This window comes from Helianthus annuus, chromosome 15 (assembly GCF_002127325.2).
Source record: "Helianthus annuus cultivar XRQ/B chromosome 15, HanXRQr2.0-SUNRISE, whole genome shotgun sequence".
Lineage (NCBI taxonomy): Eukaryota > Viridiplantae > Streptophyta > Magnoliopsida > Asterales > Asteraceae > Helianthus > Helianthus annuus.
This window is the reverse complement of record NC_035447.2, coordinates 57,447,573-57,467,013: the sequence shown is the minus strand read 5'-3', so window position 1 is coordinate 57,467,013 and position 19,441 is coordinate 57,447,573. Positions and strand designations below refer to the sequence as shown.

General features: G+C 40.7%; 1 protein-coding gene and 1 long non-coding RNA gene across 3 annotated transcripts; both read left to right on the top strand.

Annotated features, from left to right (window-relative positions):
- Positions 1-7,138: 7,138 nt before the first annotated feature.
- Positions 7,139-8,572, top strand: LOC110911746. The gene is made up of 3 exons (XR_002577291.2): positions 7,139-7,252; positions 7,719-7,772; positions 8,286-8,572. It is a non-coding gene; the product is annotated as an uncharacterized LOC110911746 (long non-coding RNA).
- Positions 8,573-9,912: 1,340 nt separating this feature from the next.
- On the top strand, positions 9,913-15,525 carry LOC110911745. 2 transcript variants are annotated; one of them, XM_035984604.1, is made up of 3 exons: positions 9,913-10,503; positions 14,672-14,725; positions 15,239-15,525. In XM_035984604.1, the coding sequence occupies exons 1-3, from the start codon at positions 9,942-9,944 to the stop codon at positions 15,253-15,255; spliced, it is 633 nt and encodes a 210-aa protein (XP_035840497.1). In that variant the 5' UTR covers positions 9,913-9,941; the 3' UTR covers positions 15,256-15,525. The 2 variants fall into 2 exon arrangements, 1 of the variants encoding a protein (XP_035840497.1); XR_002577290.2 differs by lacking the exon at positions 9,913-10,503 and adding an exon at positions 14,092-14,205.
- Positions 15,526-19,441: the final 3,916 nt, after the last annotated feature.

Here is a 19,441-nt window from a genome sequence, read left to right as displayed (position 1 = left end):
GATAAGGATATGTTATGGGTGAAATTCTGAGCCCATATCCTGACTTTGTATCTTGATTTTTTGTTAGTTGTATATGATCAGGATACCGGATCAGGATACCGGATCAGGATACCGTATCAGGATACCGGGCCAGGATATTGGTAATATCCTGAGGCAGTATCCTGACTATTACTAACGATTGGCTTGTAAAACGTTGGTTGCAAGGTACCAACGTTGAAAGACTTGATCTACCTGAAGATTCGCTCAAGGTGGTTGAAAAATGGACGTTGATGGTGGAAGAATGGGTCTTGTAACGGTCAGAAAGGCATATTCCGCGAGAATATTGGATGTTGGTCAATGTTATTGACATTGTAACGGTTATATGAGCTAAAGACCCGGTTTTGTAGTCAATAAGCACGTGGAAAACGAGTAGAAGCAGCCCCCAACGTTCAGAATGGAATATTCCAAAGTATCCCGGAATAATAGGATAGTTTGTTGGTTTCTTTTACTATAAATATGGATGGCCAGATCTCGTAGGACACTTGACTTCAACTCACTCCAGTTCTAACTCTCGAATTCATACACAATTCACTTGTAATCGCACGCTAACACTCATCACTTGCAATCATTGTAACACTTAGTAGAGATCTGAGCTTTATCCTGCACTGTATCCTGGTTATTCAAGCAATAAGAAGAACAAGGCAGCTGCGATTGTCAGCTCCCGAGGTTTTATGCCAGCGATCTAGATTGATCAAGGGCTTTCCTCGTACATCTCGTGTCATTTACTTTACTTTTTTGCTCATTGTTTGATCGTAGATACAGCTCAATATCCTGAGCCGTATCCTGAAACTGTTTTAGCAAATAACTTAACTTGAATATTTTTCACACATATTTCTAGCACACTACCTCACTTAACTAATTTGATCACTTAATTACTTCGGTAATTTTTGACCAAAACAATTTGGCGCCCACCGTGGGGCAAGTGGTGCTCTCTTTACTAAAAATCTTTGTGAAATCGTTAATCGGTTTTCTGTTTTCAAAACTTTTTGCCACATTGTTTACAATGGCCTCAAGATCAAACATGAGCTCTTCTACTGTGTCTGCTACAACTTCTGCAACAGTTGGTTTGGTGCCTCCCTCACCTTCACAAGTTCAGACTTTTCAAAGGAGAAATGAAAGCCACACACCGAGAGAAATTTCTGCTGCTCAGAATGTTTCTAGATCCAGAAATTCAGGGAGGACCCATATCCTTGCTTCTAATAACGAAATTCTGTCTTTGTTTGGTAGTATACAGGAACAAATGAAGAGGCAGCAAGAAACTAACCAGACAATCATGAAGGATATACAACTCTTGAAGTCAAATTCCAGGAAACCTATGGAGATATAGGTGTAGCACAAGTATTGACCAGGGAACTTCAAAAATTGAAGGATATGATATCAAGTGTTCCTGGAGCAGTGCAGCCTATACCGAAAGTATCCCAGGATAGTCACGGGATATCCCGATTTGCTCATCCAATTTGTGATGCTGAAATTCCAAAAAGATTCCAGACTCCCAGCATAAAGTTGTATGATGGGACGACATATCCTGAGGAGCATATTGCCCAGTATAGGGAAAGGATGGAAACAAATCCAATCCTACCAGAACCTAAGGAAGCATGCTTATGCAAAGGCTTCGGTTCAATTTTAACAGGACCGGCCTTAAAATGGCTTTTAAACGTTCCACCTTATTCAATTACATCATTTTTTCATTTAGTTAATTTGTTTATCGGTTAATTTTCTTATAGCATGAGCTTTGAGAAACTAACAAGTGATCTTTACAGGATAACACAAGGATCACAAAAATCCCTAAGGGATTATGTTAAAAAATTTAGTAGAGAATCCTTGGATATCCCGAATCTTGATATTGCTACGGCAGTACAAGCGTTCAAAATGGGGTTACAGAAGGATCGTCAATTTTATCAGGATCTTGTAATGAATCCTTGCAGGAACTTGGACGAAGCTCGAAACAGGGCCTTGAGATATATCAGGCTGAAAGATGATAAGAAAATGCAAGAGAGGATGAATGCATCCTCAACATATGAATCAACTAACAGGAAGTCAGAATCCTCGTACAAACCATACCGCTCTAAGCCGTATGGTAGAAATGATAACAAGAAAGTGAATGCTGTTGAAGACGAGGATCCTGAGGAGTATCCTGAGTTATCTGAATATTGTTTTTCTGAACTAATGTCTGCTATGCAGGGTTTAGGAGACAAAGCCAGGTGGCCTCGGAAGAATCAACAAAAGGCTGATTGGAAGGATAAGTCCAAGTGGTGTGCCTTCCACGAGGATTTCGGACATGTTACTGAGGATCGCATTGCTTTAAGGAAAGAAATAAGTTATCTCTTGAGCAAGGGATATCTGAAGGATCTCCCGGGAAGAAAGAAGAATAAGGGTCAGGATACTGAGAAGGATCCTGAACGAGCAGCGTCACCTCCTGCGGATGCCAAGATAATCAACTTCATTTCGGGAGGATCCGACATTTGTGGGACTTCGTATTCGGCAGCAAAGAGACATGCAAAGGAAGCTAAGGCCGAAAGGGGAGACAAACCTGTCAGGATGACTACCCGCACAACTGACAAAGTGATCACTTTTGATGCAGATGACAGGGATACTGTCCTGGATCCTCACCATGATGCTCTGGTAATAACGTTATATGTGGCTAACCATTTTGTACGCAGGATACTGGTTGATAATGGCAGCTCCGTCAACATAATCCAACTAGAAACTCTGAAGAGAATGAATGTATCTCCAATGGATATCACTTCAAAGTCTACCGTGCTTGTTGGGTTCAGTGGAGAGGCTAGAAACACAGTGGGAGAGATAAAGTTGCCAGTATACGTTGAAGGAGTCAACTCGATACAATGTTTCTGTGTGATGGATTCTCTATCCTGCTATAACATCATACTGGGAAGACCGTGGATTCACGATATGAAAGCCGTGCCATCAACATATCACCAATGCATCAAGATACCTACCCCTTGGGGAGTTGTCAAAGTTGATAGTGATCAGCAGGAGGCGAAAGAATGCTACTCATCCTCGATGAAATCCTCAACCAAACCTAGTGCAGCATAGCAATTAAAGATGCGGGCCCAGGATATCGTGGAGACTTCGGAGCAGGATGTGAAAAGAGTAATCCTGGACCAGGATAATCATGATATCTCGGTGCTCGTAGGAACCAATATCCCTCAGGATATTGAAGAACAATTAACTAACTTTCTGAAATGCAGGATGTCTACATTCGCATGGAAGCATGAGGATATGACAGGTATATCAAAAGACATTATTACTCACAAGCTTGGAATTGACAGGTCATTCAAGCTTATACAACAAAAGAGAAGGAAATTCGCCCCTGAGCGGAATGCAATTATCCAAGAGGAAGTTGAAAGATTATTGAAGTCCCGGATGATTAGAGAAGTTAAGTTCCCAAGATGGCTAGCAAACGTGGTTGTAGTACAAAAGAAAAATGGGAAATGGAGAGTTTGTGTAGACTACACAGACTTGAACAAAGCCTGTCCTAAAGACCCGTTTCCTCTTCCCCACATTGATGCAATGGTAGATGCCACTGCCGGGCATGAAATGCTGACTTCCATGGACGCATCTTCAGGATTTCAACAGATCCAAATGGAACCTTCTGACCAGGAGGATACTGCCTTCATGACACCAACAGGTATTTATTGTTATACAGCTATGCCTTTTGGTTTGAAAAATGCAGGTGCAACATACCAAAGATTGGTAAACATGATGTTCAAAGACAAACTGGGGGATACCATGGAGGTATATATCGACGATATGGTGGTGAAATCTAAAAAGGCTGAGGATCACCTCCAGGATATCAAGGGAGCATTTGATATCCTGGATCAATACAACATGAAGCTAAATCCTGCTAAATGCCATTTCAGAGTGGGGGCAGGAAAGTTTCTTGGATATATGGTGACAAAAAGGGGGATAGAAGCAAGCCCAGAGCAGATCAAAGCTATCCTGGATATAAAATCACCCTCAAATATGAAGGACGTACAAAGATTGACAGGCCGAGTAGCAGCTTTAAACAGGTTTATCTCAAGATCCTCAGAGAAGTGCAAAGACTTTTATGATATCCTGAAGAAGAACAAAAGATTCGAATGGGGGGAGAAGCATGAAGCAGCCCTGCAGGATTTGAAACGATATCTCTCAACCGCACCTCTATTGATGAAGCCTGAAAATGGTGAACCACTATCCCTATACCTTGCTGTATCAGGGAATGCTGTAAGTGCCGTTCTTATAAAAGACCATGAAGGTCAGCAATATCCTGTTTATTATGTTAGTAAAAGTTTGTTAAATGCTGAAACTAGGTATTCTCATTTAGAAAAATTGATACTAGCATTAGTTATGGCATTAACGAAGCTTAGACATTACTTTGAGACACATAGGATTCATGTTAAAACAAATTATCCTGTCAAAAATGTGCTTAGGAAACCAGAGATGTCAGGCAGGATGGCTAAGTGGTCAGTAAAATTAAGTGCCTATGATCTAATATATGAACCTAGAAATGCCATAAAGTCTCAGGCTTTAGCTGACTTTGTGGCTGATTTCAGTAGTGACATTCAGGATGAGGTAGACCTAGAAGTTCAACAGTTAGGAGAATCTTCAGGATCCTGGACGTTATATACTGATGGTGCATCTAATGTAAGAGGAGTAGGATTGGGAATACTACTAAAATCGCCACAGGGGGACATATTACCCCAGGCTATTAGGTGTGAGTTCCCTGCTACTAATAATGAAGTAGAGTATGAGGCTTTAATTGCAGGATTAGAATTGGCTAAGAATATGAGTATCAAGAATTTGCATGTATATGTTGACTCCTTGTTAATTACTAATCATTTTAATGGATCCTATGCAGTCAAGGGTGAGAAATTAATCGAATACCTCGATATTCTCAAAAAATTAGCAGGATATTTCGATGTTTTTACACTTGAACAGGTACCAAGGGAGGATAATGCTGAAGCAGATGCCTTAGCAAACCTGGGATCATCGATCAGGATACCAGACGGGACCCAAATACCAATATTACATATCTTGTATCCTGCAACGAATCCTCAGGATAAAGAAGTAGCAGGTATTCAGGATCCTGGAGCAGAGTATCCTGAAAAGGATCCTAAATCCTGGATGACTCCAATCATGAGATATCTCAAGGAAGGACATATCCCCGGAGATGAAAATCCTAAGGCATTTAGGATGAAGGTATCACGATTCACTATTATAAACAATATTTTATACAAGAAATCTCTTGCAGGACCGTATTTGAGGTGCTTGGAGGGTCCTGAAGCCAAAGAAGTACTTCAGGATATACATGAAGGGGATTGTGGTAACCACACTGGGGGCAGGTCATTGTTCTCCAAAGTATTAACGACAGGATATTATTGGCCAACGATGAGGAAAGATGCTGCAAAATATGCTCGAAGGTGTGATGCATGTCAAAGGCATAGTAACATACTACATCAACCAGCTGAACCACTATATCCTGTAGCGTCCCCTTGGCCGTTCATGAAATGGGGGATGGATATAGTAGGGAAGTTACCAAAAGCTCCGGGAGGAAAAGTCTTTATGCTAGCAATGACGGATTATTTCTCTAAGTGGGTTGAAGCTGAAGCATTTGTTCAAGTTAGAGACCAAGAAGTAGTATCCTTCATAAAGAGGAATATCCTGACCAGGTTTGGAGTACCAGCTGAAATTATTTGTGACAATGGATCTCAGTTTATAAGCAAGAGGACTACTGACTTTTGCAAGAGTTGGTGAATCAAAATGATCAAGTCTACTCCGGTACATCCTCAAGCAAATGGACAAGCAGAATCCTCAAACAAGATAATTGTCAATAACTTAAAGAAGAGACTTGGAGCCAAAAAAGGAGGATGGGCAGAAGAATTACCCTTTGTTTTATGGGCTGATAGGACAACAATAAAGAGTGCAACTGGCCAAACCCCTTTCTCCTTAGTATTTGGAGCAGAAGCGGTGATCCCAACAGAAATGGTGATACTGTTTTGGTCAAAAATCACACAAGGATAATGCAACCAAACTCTAAGTAAATGGGGAATGATGCTTGGTTTATTGAAAAAGTAAAGGATCACTTCAGTATGAAATATGCAAAGACACAATGATTTATACGAGGAAAAAGCCCTTGATCAATGTATGATCTCCGGCATAAAAAACCTCGGGTGATGGCAACTACTGATCACCAACTTCAATATATCAAAATATGGTTACAACTGCGGATGATAATGAGCTGAGTACAAGGATCACTATCGTAATGTGTGTCTAAGCGTGTGAGAATTGTGTTGTGTGTCTCCCGAATGGGGAAGAGTGTTATATATACAAGTGTAGGTGGCCTATTTTAGGTAAAAAGACTAATAATCAGCTCATTACCCCTTTAGAAATAAAAGCAAATCTAGCCTAAATTATCGCCCTTAAATCATGCCAAGTTTCCATATCCTTCACAACGTCCATCTCCGATTAAGCACATGCTATAGTTGCAAAGACGCGTCCTTTGATTGTGATGCTAAGAGCGGATCCTGCTAGATGTCCCTGCAAAATAACATTAAATTCAATGAAAGCAACTGTTAGCATGAGGATCCTATGACGGTCCGTGATCCTGATCCTGGAACTCTGCTGAGGATCACTATCTGCCAAAAAAACAAGGATCACTGGTTAGGATCACGTGTAAGGATCATGTATTATAAAAATCCAGCCCTAACAATTGCCCCCAAAATATAAGGAGTGATTTTGTAAATAAATGAGTTATATTTTGCTTTGATCTTATCTGCAACGAACGACTCGGATAACTAGCCGTTAAACTCGGACTAGCCGTTGCAACCCTTACGTCATAGACATGACAATCCTGCAGATCATCATTATAAATATGTAACGCCCCAAAAACGATAAATGATAAGTATAAAAGGAAAATAATATTAAACTTATTGTAGTTAAGGAATTATGGTGAGATCATAGCTAAATGTGGTTAAAGGTTAGACTTGTAACTAGCAAATAAGTGAAGGGGGTGAAAATGTAAAATTTCATTTAACTAAATAAATAAAAACAATAAACATCCCAAACACACAGTTGGTGTGTCTGGGAGCGATCGAACAAACAGGAGGGAGGGGGAAACCCTAGCTCAAGAAATCAAGCAATCCAACTCAAGATCATAAGTTAATTCAGTGCATGATCCCTAAATTGTGATTAGCTAACCCTAATCTCTTGAGTGGTAAGTTTAATTTCCTGAAATTTGTGAATTGTTGAATAAGGGGTAAAACCCAATCTCGATTCTTTATATCAATTGTATCAAATCTGAGTTAAGATTGCTTTGTAGAACAGGAATCATGCTTGAAATTATGCTCTAGAAAAAGTATAGTGGAAAAACCCACTTTGTAAAGATTATGTTACTAATAGGAAATTCATGAGAATTAGGATCATGAGTTAATTGATATGTGAAATTGTTGTGATGCTCGAATGCTAGATAAACTGATTTTAGAATGGAAATTATATGAATTTAGAGGAAGATGATTCTTGTGTTGTGATGAGCTAGTAGGGACATGCTTAGTAAACTTGTACCTTGTGCCTTATGTATGATGCTTACCAAGTGTTCGATGAAATGCCTAAAAGAAGAATTTATGTGGAAATAGTATAATGATGCCACAAACTAAATAAAGTGAACGAATGTTCTAATGTAGGCGTGAAAGAAGAAGGTACGAGCACTAAGCAAGCGGAAGGAGCACAAGATCGAGGTATGCTTCGTGTCATACGAGTCTTTATTATATTTCCTATTTATATGAAATTTTGTTGTAAAAGCTATTCATATATAACGAGATCGACGAAGTAGTAAGCAAGCGACAAATCCCTTGTGGATTTGGGTATGTTAATGAAAGTAGTGTTGAGTTATGCTAACCCAATTTCATGGGTCGAATGTGTATGCTTAGCTCTCTACGAGAGTGTTTATGCTAAACCCAATTTCATGGGTCGAATGTGTATGCTTAGCTCTCTACGAGAGTGTTTATGCTAAACCCAATTTCATGGGTCGAATGCGTATGCTTAGCTCTCTACGAGAGTGTTTATGCTAAACCCAATTACACGGGTCGAATGCGTATGTCAAACTCTCTACGAGAGTGCTTATGCTTAACCCAATTATTGGGTTGTTGTATGCTTAAGAGTAAGAATGTTTTATGTGGTTAAAGCTAAATCGAAAGGTTATGATTTTCTATGAGATAACTAACTTATTAAATTTGTGAATGTTAATGTAGGTAAAGCACCTCTATAGGCGATTTGGAGTTATGGGACGAGCACATGTTCAAGCCTTATAATACCAAGCGCTTCCGCAACTCATATGCATACTTTTGGGTCCATGTTTTGCCACTTTGTTAGACTTTGTTGAAATGTTTTAGATTTAAAAACTCGTTACTTTTGTTGGAATGGTTTTTATGTAAATTGGGTCGTAGGTAAACGTTGTATGTTATGTCAAAACAGGGAGTATGTCCGTTTTACAAACGGGTCATGCCCAATTTTTGTAAAAATTTCTTTAAGCGTCAAAGTGGTATTTTAATTCTCCGAAAAATCTTGTTTATGTAGTTAATCTATTCTTTTTGAAAAGCGGTCCTTACAAGTTGGTATCAGAGCCATGGTTTGAGGGATTCGAGCTTGTAACGCGATGCTTGAACTCAAACCAGTGGCTCGTTCGAAAGTGTGCTCGCTCCCGGATCGCCAATGAGGTAATAATGTATGATTTTGATAAATGCTAGTATATGTTATGAGTTTAAGATGTAAGGTTAAGTTAAAAATGTGAAGTAACAAATATGGGCATCAAAACAAGTAATTCCGGAACCCGGGCAGCTGGTACGGGCCTGGAAGTGGGTTAAAACACAAAAAAATGAAGCTGCAGCGTTTTTGCAAAACGGAAGCCCGTTGCCGACGGGTTAACCCCCGTCGCCGACGGCAACCTCTTGCCCGACGCCTAAACTAACTGCCGACGGGGAACAGTTATCCGACGGCCTTTATATGAGCCCGTCGCCGACGGGAACATAGCCGTCGCCGACGGCTTACGTAGTGCCAAAACGCTGAACTTGTTTTGTTTCTCATGCTTTGTGTTACCGGTTTGCCCGAAAGCTTACTTTATGGCTACATAATGTCCATATAAGGTTTAACAAGTGTATGTAATCACAATTAGCGATTACAATGAGAATGGATTCATAAGAATCAAAAGAAGTGAAGCAAATGACATGAAATGAACTAAGTGAATGATGATTAATGAGTAATGATATGCGGAAAGTTTGTAATTTGTATTAAATGAGAAGCATGATATTGTGTAGATGGCTGATGCAAGAAATATCAATGATGATAATGATGATAACAATGATGCGGTTAGACAAGAAGCATTCGAAAACAGAGTCACGGAAGTAGCGGAAGGGGTTATGCAAGCCAATCTACCTCGGTTAGCTCAAGAAGTAGAAAGCCGAGTTCTGGGGGTTGTGGATGCTATGATGACGAGTAGGTTCGAAGAGTTGAAGGAATTAATCGAAGGATCCAAGAGTAGAGGTAAGGAACGAAGGTGCACTTACAAGGATTTTATGGCTTGTCATCCGACGACGTATGACGGTAAAATAGATCCTATTGAATGTCAAAGATGGATCTCGAACATAGAGGCGGTCTTTATACGAAGCCGGTGTGATAAGGAGGATCAAGTGATGTTCGCTACCGGTTTACTAACCCATCAAGCGAAGGATTGGTGGGATGCTCACAGCAAGGAGGTAGGCGAAGACAGACTGCAAGTTATGACTTGGCAGGAGTTTAAGGGGCCCTTCATGAGATATCATTGTCCTCAGTCGGCTATCGACAAGATTCAGGAAGATTTCTTACGCCTCCGGCAGAAAAATGAATCAGTAAATGAAATAGCAAACAATTTTATGGATAAGATGAAGTTCTGTGGGGAATTGGTAACAACCGAGAGAATGAAGATAAGTCGTTTTTATGGTGTGTTAAAGGCAGAAGTTAGAGAGTTCATCACTCCCTCAAAATGTGAAACTCTTGAAGAGCTCATTGATTTAGCGCGGGATAGAGAGATCGAAATTAAAAGGCAAGAGGAGCGAGGTGAAAAGAGGCCGAGTGAAAAAGGTGCAAGTTTTAGTCCATCCAAGAAGGGGAAGTTTCAGGATCAAGGAAGAAAGGGTAAGTCGAAAGGTGGGATTACACCATGCAAGACATGTGGAAAGCTCCATACCGGAGAGTGTTTGCTAGGTAAGAAGGGGTGCTTTAAATGCGGTAAGGAGGGGCATTCGTCCTATCAATGCCCGGATAACCCGAAGACCTGTTTCAATTGTTTCGAAAAAGGGCATATCAAGTCAGAATGTCCAAAGCTTCAACAAGGATCAAAGAAAGAAGATAAGAGGCAAGAGGGTTCTAGGGCAAAGGGGAGAATGTTTCAGATCACGTCTGAAGAAGCCAAGTCCCAACCAAATGTGGTCTCAGGTATTTTCCTAATAAATTCTATACCGGTTTACGTTTTGTTTGACACCGGAGCTACTATGTCGTTTATCTCTAGTGAAATTGTTCAACACCCATCCTTTAAGATTGAACGAATGCCGTTGCCCTTAGAAGTAGAGATAGCAGATAGTAAAAGTTATTTGTTGCACGAAATATGTAAAAATTGCAAATTGACCATTGAGGATGAGGAGTTTGCTATTGATCTTATTCCCATGATCTTGGGGGAATTCAAAGTAATAGTGGGTATGGATTGGATGTCTCAAAACCATGCAGAGATAAAATGTGAATCCAAATCTATACTTCTTCAAACCCCAAGTGGAAAACGATTAAATGTACAAGGCGAAAGGAAGATGGAAGCGAAGCTATGTACTCTCGTCCAAGCCACTAAGTACGTGCTCAATGGTAGTAGAGCATACTTAGCTTACGTAGTAAACGCTCAACAAAGCTTTCCAAAGCTTGAAAATGTTGAAGTTGTGAACGAATTTCCGGATGTATTCCCGGAAGAATTGCCGGGACTCCCTCCCGAGCGAGAAGTGGAGTTCAAAATCGAATTGAATCCGGATGCGAAACCAGTCGCGAAGGCTCCCTATAGATTAGCTCCCACGGAAATGCGGGAATTAATGACACAAATACAAGACCTCTTAGACAAAGGCTTTATACGCCCGAGTGTGTCTCCTTGGGGAGCGCCCGTCTTATTTGTTAAGAAGAAAGACGGGTCGATGCGCATGTGCATCGACTATAGGGAGTTAAATAAGCTAACCATAAAGAACCGCTACCCTTTACCTAGAATTGACGACCTTTTCGATCAGTTACAAGGGGCGAGTTGGTTCTCCAAGATAGATCTGCGATCGGGGTACCATCAGGTTAGAGTACGAGAAGAAGACATTCCAAAGACCGCATTTAGAACCCGTTACGGACATTATGAGTTTTTAGTAATGTCTTTCGGGTTAACTAATGCACCGGCGGCATTTATGGACCTTATGAACCGTGTATGCCGACCCATGTTGGATAGATCGGTAATTGTATTCATAGATGACATTTTGGTTTATTCACGAAGCAAAGACGAACATGCGGAACATTTGCGTGAAGTACTTGAAACTCTCCGTAAGGAGAAGCTCTACGCAAAATTTTCAAAGTGTGCCTTTTGGCTTAGGGAGGTACAGTTTCTGGGGCACGTGATAAATGTGGAGGGTGTTATGGTTGATCCTTCAAAGATCGATGCTGTAATGAAGTGGGTTCCTCCGAAAAATCCAACAGAGATAAGAAGTTTTCTGGGTCTTGCTGGATACTACCGAAGGTTCATACAAGATTTTTCCAAGATAGCCTTACCCTTAACAAAACTGACCCGAAAGAAAGAGAAGTTTGTATGGGAGAAAGAACAGGAGGAGGCTTTTCGAATGTTGAAAGAAAAACTATCAAGTCCCCCAATACTAACGTTACCAGATGGAACCGAAGACCTGGTGGTCTATTCAGACGCTTCACACCAGGGATTGGGTTGTGTTCTAATGCAAAAAGGGAGAGTTATCGCTTATGCTTCGCGACAATTGAAGCCTCATGAGGTGAACTACCCCACACACGACTTGGAATTAGCGGCGGTAGTGTTTGCATTAAAGATTTGGAGGCATTATTTATATGGGGCAAAATGCACCATTTACTCGGACCACAAAAGCCTTAAATATTTCTTTGAACAGAGAGACCTAAACATGAGGCAGCGGAGGTGGTTGGAACTGATCAAAGATTATGATTGTGATATCCTCTACCATCCGGGGAAGGCAAATGTAGTAGCCGATGCATTAAGCCGTAAAGAGTATTCACTACCCATAAGAGTGAAATCCATGAAGATGATAGTTACGCCACGATTACTCGAGGCAATACGCGAATCCCAGATAAAGTCGCTCGGAGCGGAAGACCTGAAGAGGGAACGACTAAAAGGTGTGATTGATAAACTAGAAGAAAATTCGACCGGGCTTAAGACGCGGTTCGGCCGAATTTGGATTCCGCGATTCTGTGAAGTCAAAGCTGCCTTGCTTGACGAAGCACATAAGTCTCGATATTCAGTCCATCCTGGGGCTACAAAGATGTATCGGGACTTGAAACTCAATTATTGGTGGCCGGGTATGAAACGTGACATAGCTAAATACGTCTCGAAATGCTTAACATGCTCCCAGGTGAAAGTAGAACATCAAAAGCCGTATGGAAAATTACAACCTTTGGAGATACCAGTATGGAAGTGGGAGGAATTAACGATGGATTTGATAACCAAACTTCCTAAAACAAAGAAAGGGCATGATACAATATGGGTAATCGTAGACCGGCTTACAAAAAGCGCTCACTTTTTACCCATCAAAGAAGCTTACTCTTTCGAGAAAATGGCAGAAATTTATATGAACGAAATCATATCCCGTCATGGAGTGCCCGTGTCGATTGTCTCGGATCGGGATACTAGGTTTACTTCTCGTTACTGGCGGAAGTTTCACGAGAGTGTGGGTACGAAGTTGCACATAAGTACCGCTTACCACCCTCAAACTGACGGCCAGTCAGAAAGAACCATACAAACGCTCGTTGATATGTTGAGGGCGTGTGCCTTAGATTTTGGAGGAAGTTGGGACGACCAATTGCCATTGGTCGAATTTTCTTATAATAACAGTTACCATAGTGGTATTCAAATGGCACCTTACGAACTATTATACGGGAGAAAATGTAGGACTCCCGTATGTTGGGGTGAAGTAGGACAAAGGGAGCTTGCACCAAGTGATTTAATAGCAGTTACGAATGAAAAGATCGAAATGGTTAGAACAAGGTTGAAAGCAGCTCAAGATCGGCAAAAAGCTTATGCAGACAAGAGAAGGCGTCCTATCGAGTTCCAAGTTGGAGATTTTGTCTTGCTAAAGGTGTCCCCATGGAAGGGTATAATCCGTTTTCGCAAACGGGGAAAGTTAGGTCCTCGTTACATCGGGCCGTTTAAAATCTTAGCTCGGGTTGGAAGGGTTGCGTATCGACTAGAATTACCGCCTGCTCTAGAAGGGATTCACAATACCTTCCACGTGTCGCAATTGAGGAAATGTCTTGCGGATGACACAGCACTAGTACCTCTCGATGACATTGAGTTGGACGAGGGGTTAAACTATATTGAAAGACCCATAGCCATTAAAGACTTCAAGGTAAAGAAACTCCGCAACAAGGCTGTTAAACAAGTGCTGGTGCAATGGCGACACCGGAAGGGTTCGGATCTTACGTGGGAAGCAGAAGACGAGATGAAGAGACACTATCCTTTTCTTTTCGGTATGTCAATATTTAAATTATGTTCGGGTTTCGGGGACGAAACCTCTTTTAAGGGGGGTGGACTTGTAACGCCCCAAAAACGATAAATGATAAGTATAAAAGGAAAATAATATTAAACTTATTGTAGTTAAGGAATTATGGTGAGATCATAGCTAAATGTGGTTAAAGGTTAGACTTGTAACTAGCAAATAAGTGAAGGGGGTGAAAATGTAAAATTTCATTTAACTAAATAAATAAAAACAATAAACATCCCAAACACACAGTTGGTGTGTCTGGGAGCGATCGAACAAACAGGAGGGAGGGGGAAACCCTAGCTCAAGAAATCAAGCAATCCAACTCAAGATCATAAGTTAATTCAGTGCATGATCCCTAAATTGTGATTAGCTAACCCTAATCTCTTGAGTGGTAAGTTTAATTTCCTGAAATTTGTGAATTGTTGAATAAGGGGTAAAACCCAATCTCGATTCTTTATATCAATTGTATCAAATCTGAGTTAAGATTGCTTTGTAGAACAGGAATCATGCTTGAAATTATGCTCTAGAAAAAGTATAGTGGAAAAACCCACTTTGTAAAGATTATGTTACTAATAGGAAATTCATGAGAATTAGGATCATGAGTTAATTGATATGTGAAATTGTTGTGATGCTCGAATGCTAGATAAACTGATTTTAGAATGGAAATTATATGAATTTAGAGGAAGATGATTCTTGTGTTGTGATGAGCTAGTAGGGACATGCTTAGTAAACTTGTACCTTGTGCCTTATGTATGATGCTTACCAAGTGTTCGATGAAATGCCTAAAAGAAGAATTTATGTGGAAATAGTATAATGATGCCACAAACTAAATAAAGTGAACGAATGTTCTAATGTAGGCGTGAAAGAAGAAGGTACGAGCACTAAGCAAGCGGAAGGAGCACAAGATCGAGGTATGCTTCGTGTCATACGAGTCTTTATTATATTTCCTATTTATATGAAATTTTGTTGTAAAAGCTATTCATATATAACGAGATCGACGAAGTAGTAAGCAAGCGACAAATCCCTTGTGGATTTGGGTATGTTAATGAAAGTAGTGTTGAGTTATGCTAACCCAATTTCATGGGTCGAATGTGTATGCTTAGCTCTCTACGAGAGTGTTTATGCTAAACCCAATTTCATGGGTCGAATGTGTATGCTTAGCTCTCTACGAGAGTGTTTATGCTAAACCCAATTTCATGGGTCGAATGCGTATGCTTAGCTCTCTACGAGAGTGTTTATGCTAAACCCAATTACACGGGTCGAATGCGTATGTCAAACTCTCTACGAGAGTGCTTATGCTTAACCCAATTATTGGGTTGTTGTATGCTTAAGAGTAAGAATGTTTTATGTGGTTAAAGCTAAATCGAAAGGTTATGATTTTCTATGAGATAACTAACTTATTAAATTTGTGAATGTTAATGTAGGTAAAGCACCTCTATAGGCGATTTGGAGTTATGGGACGAGCACATGTTCAAGCCTTATAATACCAAGCGCTTCCGCAACTCATATGCATACTTTTGGGTCCATGTTTTGCCACTTTGTTAGACTTTGTTGAAATGTTTTAGATTTAAAAACTCGTTACTTTTGTTGGAATGGTTTTTATGTAAATTGGGTCGTAGGTAAACGTTGTATGTTATGTCAAAACAGGGAGTATGTCCGTTTTACAAACGGGTCATGCCCAATTTTTGTAAAAATTTCTTTAAGCGTCAAAGTGGTATTTTAATTCTCCGAAAAATCTTGTTTATGTAGTTAATCTATTCTTTTTGAAAAGCGGTCCTTACAAAATAGGAGATAGAGTTAGGATCAATTTGCATTTAAATTCAAGAGTTACTCCCTTTATAATCTCGTCCAAAAGATCAATCAGGTATTCTTCCTCTCTTCTTTCCTTCTCTTTCTCTGTTTTTCTTTTTCTTTCAATTCTCCTGCGAATATGTTGCTTCGGAATTCTCCTCACAAGGATAAGAAGAATAGCCCTTTGAAAGGTCAAGGGATCGTTAAAGATTCTCCCACCGAGAGGTGCTGCTTCACCGATGCTCATATCGATAGGATCCGTCACTGTTTTCCGGCGGCTGCTATCTTCAAGTCTTTTACTCCTACTGCTTTAAGTGATTTTGTTTCCGACACATGGGTGGCTTTTCCTGTAACTCCATTCACCATAGGATATTCGTATCCTTTTCCAACTTTCACCCAATCTTTCTTTTCCCTGACTGGCATGTCTTATATTCAAGCCATGCCGATGATCTGGAGGGTCTTGTATACCCTGGAAAGGATCATTGAGCAAGAAAGGATTGATTTGGGAATGGCGGAGCTGGCTGAGATGTATGATCTCACAACGTTTGGATCATGTCGATATTTGTTGAAACGGAAAGCTGGGGAGGATCACCCTGTTCTTAAGGTCACCAAAAATGACATGAATTGGAAGCGGCGATTCTTCTTTGTTAGGAGGGATACCATCCCTTATGGGGAGGATCTGCCCAAGGAGTGGGCTACTCATGGTAGGATAGAGGATCCTGGAAGGATCACCATCAGACTTGTTCCTTATGATGAGGATCACTAATGTCTTATTTGTCTTTTGTACAGCTATATCCATTGCTCATCTCAAGTTGACCCCTACTGCAAGAGAGAGAGTTCTAGCCTTCAGAAAGCTTGATCCTGAAATCAGAAGTTTTCAAGTTGCTCCCCAGGATTCACAGGAAGTATCCTCCGCATCTGCCACTATGTCAAGTAAGTATTTTTACTTAAAAAGCAGTTTTATGTAAGATTTTAAATTAGTTAGGGTTCTTATCTTGTTTTGGTTGTGTAGGCGCTGGGAAATCTGTCAAGTCTGCCTCCAAATTTGGTATTGACGAGCTTGCCAATGTTAAGTCTACAAGGAAGAAGACCCCTGCTGCCAGTCCATCTGCTTCAGCCCCTAAAGCACCTATTAGGGGTAAAGGAAAGAAGAGAAAGGCTTCTGAGGATCTTCAAGGATTTCCCCTGCTCCGCCAGCAGTTTCTTGATTATGTTAATGAAGTAAGGATCATTGCCCCTGTTGGTTATCCTACTTGAATATCCTGCTTGAATATCCTGCCTGTATATCCTGCTTGAATATCCTGCCTGTATATCCTGCTTCTTTGAGGATCACCTGGTCCTGAACTTACCTTTTTCCCTTTCTGCAGAAACTTGCTGAAATAGAAACCTATCTTGGCCATGTTGAGGATCAGGACCGCCAAATTGCCGACCTCCAACAGATGGGTGTGCTGAAGGATCTCAAGATTGCTGATCTTGAGAAGGAGCTCCGAGCTACAAAGGATGAAGCTGCTCAAATGCTGGTCAATATGGATGATGAGAAGCAGGAGATCACCCAGGATGCCAAGGTCTCTGCCGCAATAGCTATGTATAAGATACAACTGCAGATGGATGCGGAGGCTCAGGATCCTGCATTTAATAAAAGCTCATGGGACGTTGAGGGTTGGAAGGCAAGATTGGCAGAGCTGGAGGATGAGGACGAAGCTGAGGAGATCCCAATGCTGGAAGGTGGTGAGGCTGGCAAGGATCTGGGTGGAGATGGAGCAACAAAGGTTTGAGCTGCAGGATTGGGCGATGATGGATATTTCGAGACTAGGCCGGAGCCCAATTTTTTAAGTTTGGTAGTGGTTTTTGTGGTTGTGATGTTTTGAAACAATTTATGGTCTGTAATTTAAACAATAGTTTTTAGGGTTAAGGATCATGGATCCTTTGAACAATAGGTAGGATCGCAAATGGTGGAGGGATCCTCTGTTCGGGGGATGAAGCCTTTGTGATCCTGCCGCTTTTAATTACCTGTACCTGCTATGACCGCATAGACAATGGACACCCTTTGCCAACCATGTGGACGGGCCACGTTTTGCTGGTAGAAACGTGGGTTGGCAATTTTGACAACTTTTTTGAAAGGGTTTAAGATCCTTTGTTAATAAAATAACTTTAATCTTTTTGGCTTATCTCGTGTTGTTATCCTTTATTTATCCTCTTGTTGTCCAATTATTTTAGAAATATATTTGTTAGAATAACAGAAGTTGAGCAAATCATGTTTAATAAATTTAGGATATGATCCTAGATCAAATATCCTATCATTGAAATTTTTTCAAAGCAATTTATTTCAAGGATCATAGGTTTAGTTGTCAAAGTGTAAGGGTTGTTTAGAATAATGAGTATAATCAAAATAGTCAAGGATCATACCTGAGGATCCAAGTTAGGATCCTAACCTTTAATCAAGATAACCGTAGATGGGATTTTAATGGATAATAAGGATTAAGGATCCTTATTTGTTTAACTTCGAAAACCTGAAAAAATGGAATATAACTTGGGACTAAGCCAATGTAAAAGATAAATTAGTAGCTGGGGACATGCCCAAAGGATAACTGGGGACCAGCCCAAAGGATCACTGGGGACGAGCCCAAAGGATAACTGGGGACAAGCCCAAGGATCGTATGTAAACTGGAGTATGGCCCTTACTGGCGACTATCCAAGCTTGGTGACATGAAAATGTCAAAACCTTAGCTAACGTGAAAACGTTAGAAACCTTAGGAACGGATGTATGGTACGTCTACCATTATACGTAGGATCCTAGGTATAGCCAGTACGATGAGGTTGTCAGCCCCGAAAGTGGGTACTGGTCCCAAAGACGTGAACTATACCAGGATCATCGTGCGCTACTGGCGAAAACTGGGGACAAGCCCAAGGATAACTGGGGTTGAACCCAAGGATCTGTGGTGCTTTTGAAGATCTTTAATGATATGCTGAAGATACCTGGACTATCATAACTCAAATTCTCGTGAGAGAAGGATGAAGGATACGTGATCCTTATCCTTAGGTAAAAATAAGAAAATGGAAAAGTTCTGAGATAAGGATTTTACCAGAGTAAAGGATCACTGATGTCGCCGGGATCCTTCGAGGATGCTTCCGATGTAAGGATCATATGCTTGAAGGATCCTGTTCACATGAAATACTTCTTTAAGTGAATAGCATTCCAGGCTCTTGGTAACAAATTTCCTTCCATGGTTAGCAATCTGTATGCCCCATTTCCTGCTTCGGCTTCAATCAAGTAAGGGCCTTCCCATTTTGGTGCCAATTTTCCGTCGGAAGGATTGATGGTGTTTTGGAATGCTTTTCTCAACACCATATCCCCGACTTGGAACTTCCTTATCCTGACATTTTTATTGTAAGCACCAGCCATTCTTTGTTGGTAGCTTGCCATCCTTATCCTAGCCAAATCCCTGATTTCCTCAATAGTATCCAAGTCTTGAGCTAAGATTGCAGAATTCTCTTCAGGATCACGAGTACTTGTTCTAGCAGTTGGAACCACCATTTCTGTTGGGATCACTGCTTCTGCCCCAAACACTAAAGAGAAGGGTGTTTGACCAGTGGCATTCTTGGGAGTTGTTCTATCAGCCCATAGCACATAAGGCAATTCCTCTGCCCATTTCCCCTTCTTGGATCCTAGCTTCTTCTTCAGATTGTTGATGATGATCTTGTTGGATGATTCTGCTTGACCATTGGCTTGTGGATGGACTGGTGTTGATGTTATCATCTTAATTCCCCAACTCTCACAAAAGTTAGTGGTTCTGCTCCCAATGAATTTGGGAACCATTATCACATACAATTTCAGA

Coding starts and splice junctions, on each gene's coding strand:
- LOC110911745 (XM_035984604.1), top strand. CDS start 9,942: ATGGATAAGATGAAGTTCTGTGGGGAATTGGTAACAACCGAGAGAATG. Junction 10,504..14,671: donor CCAACCAAATGTGGTCTCAG/GTATTTTCCTAA, acceptor GTTCTAATGTAG/GCGTGAAAGAAGAAGGTACG.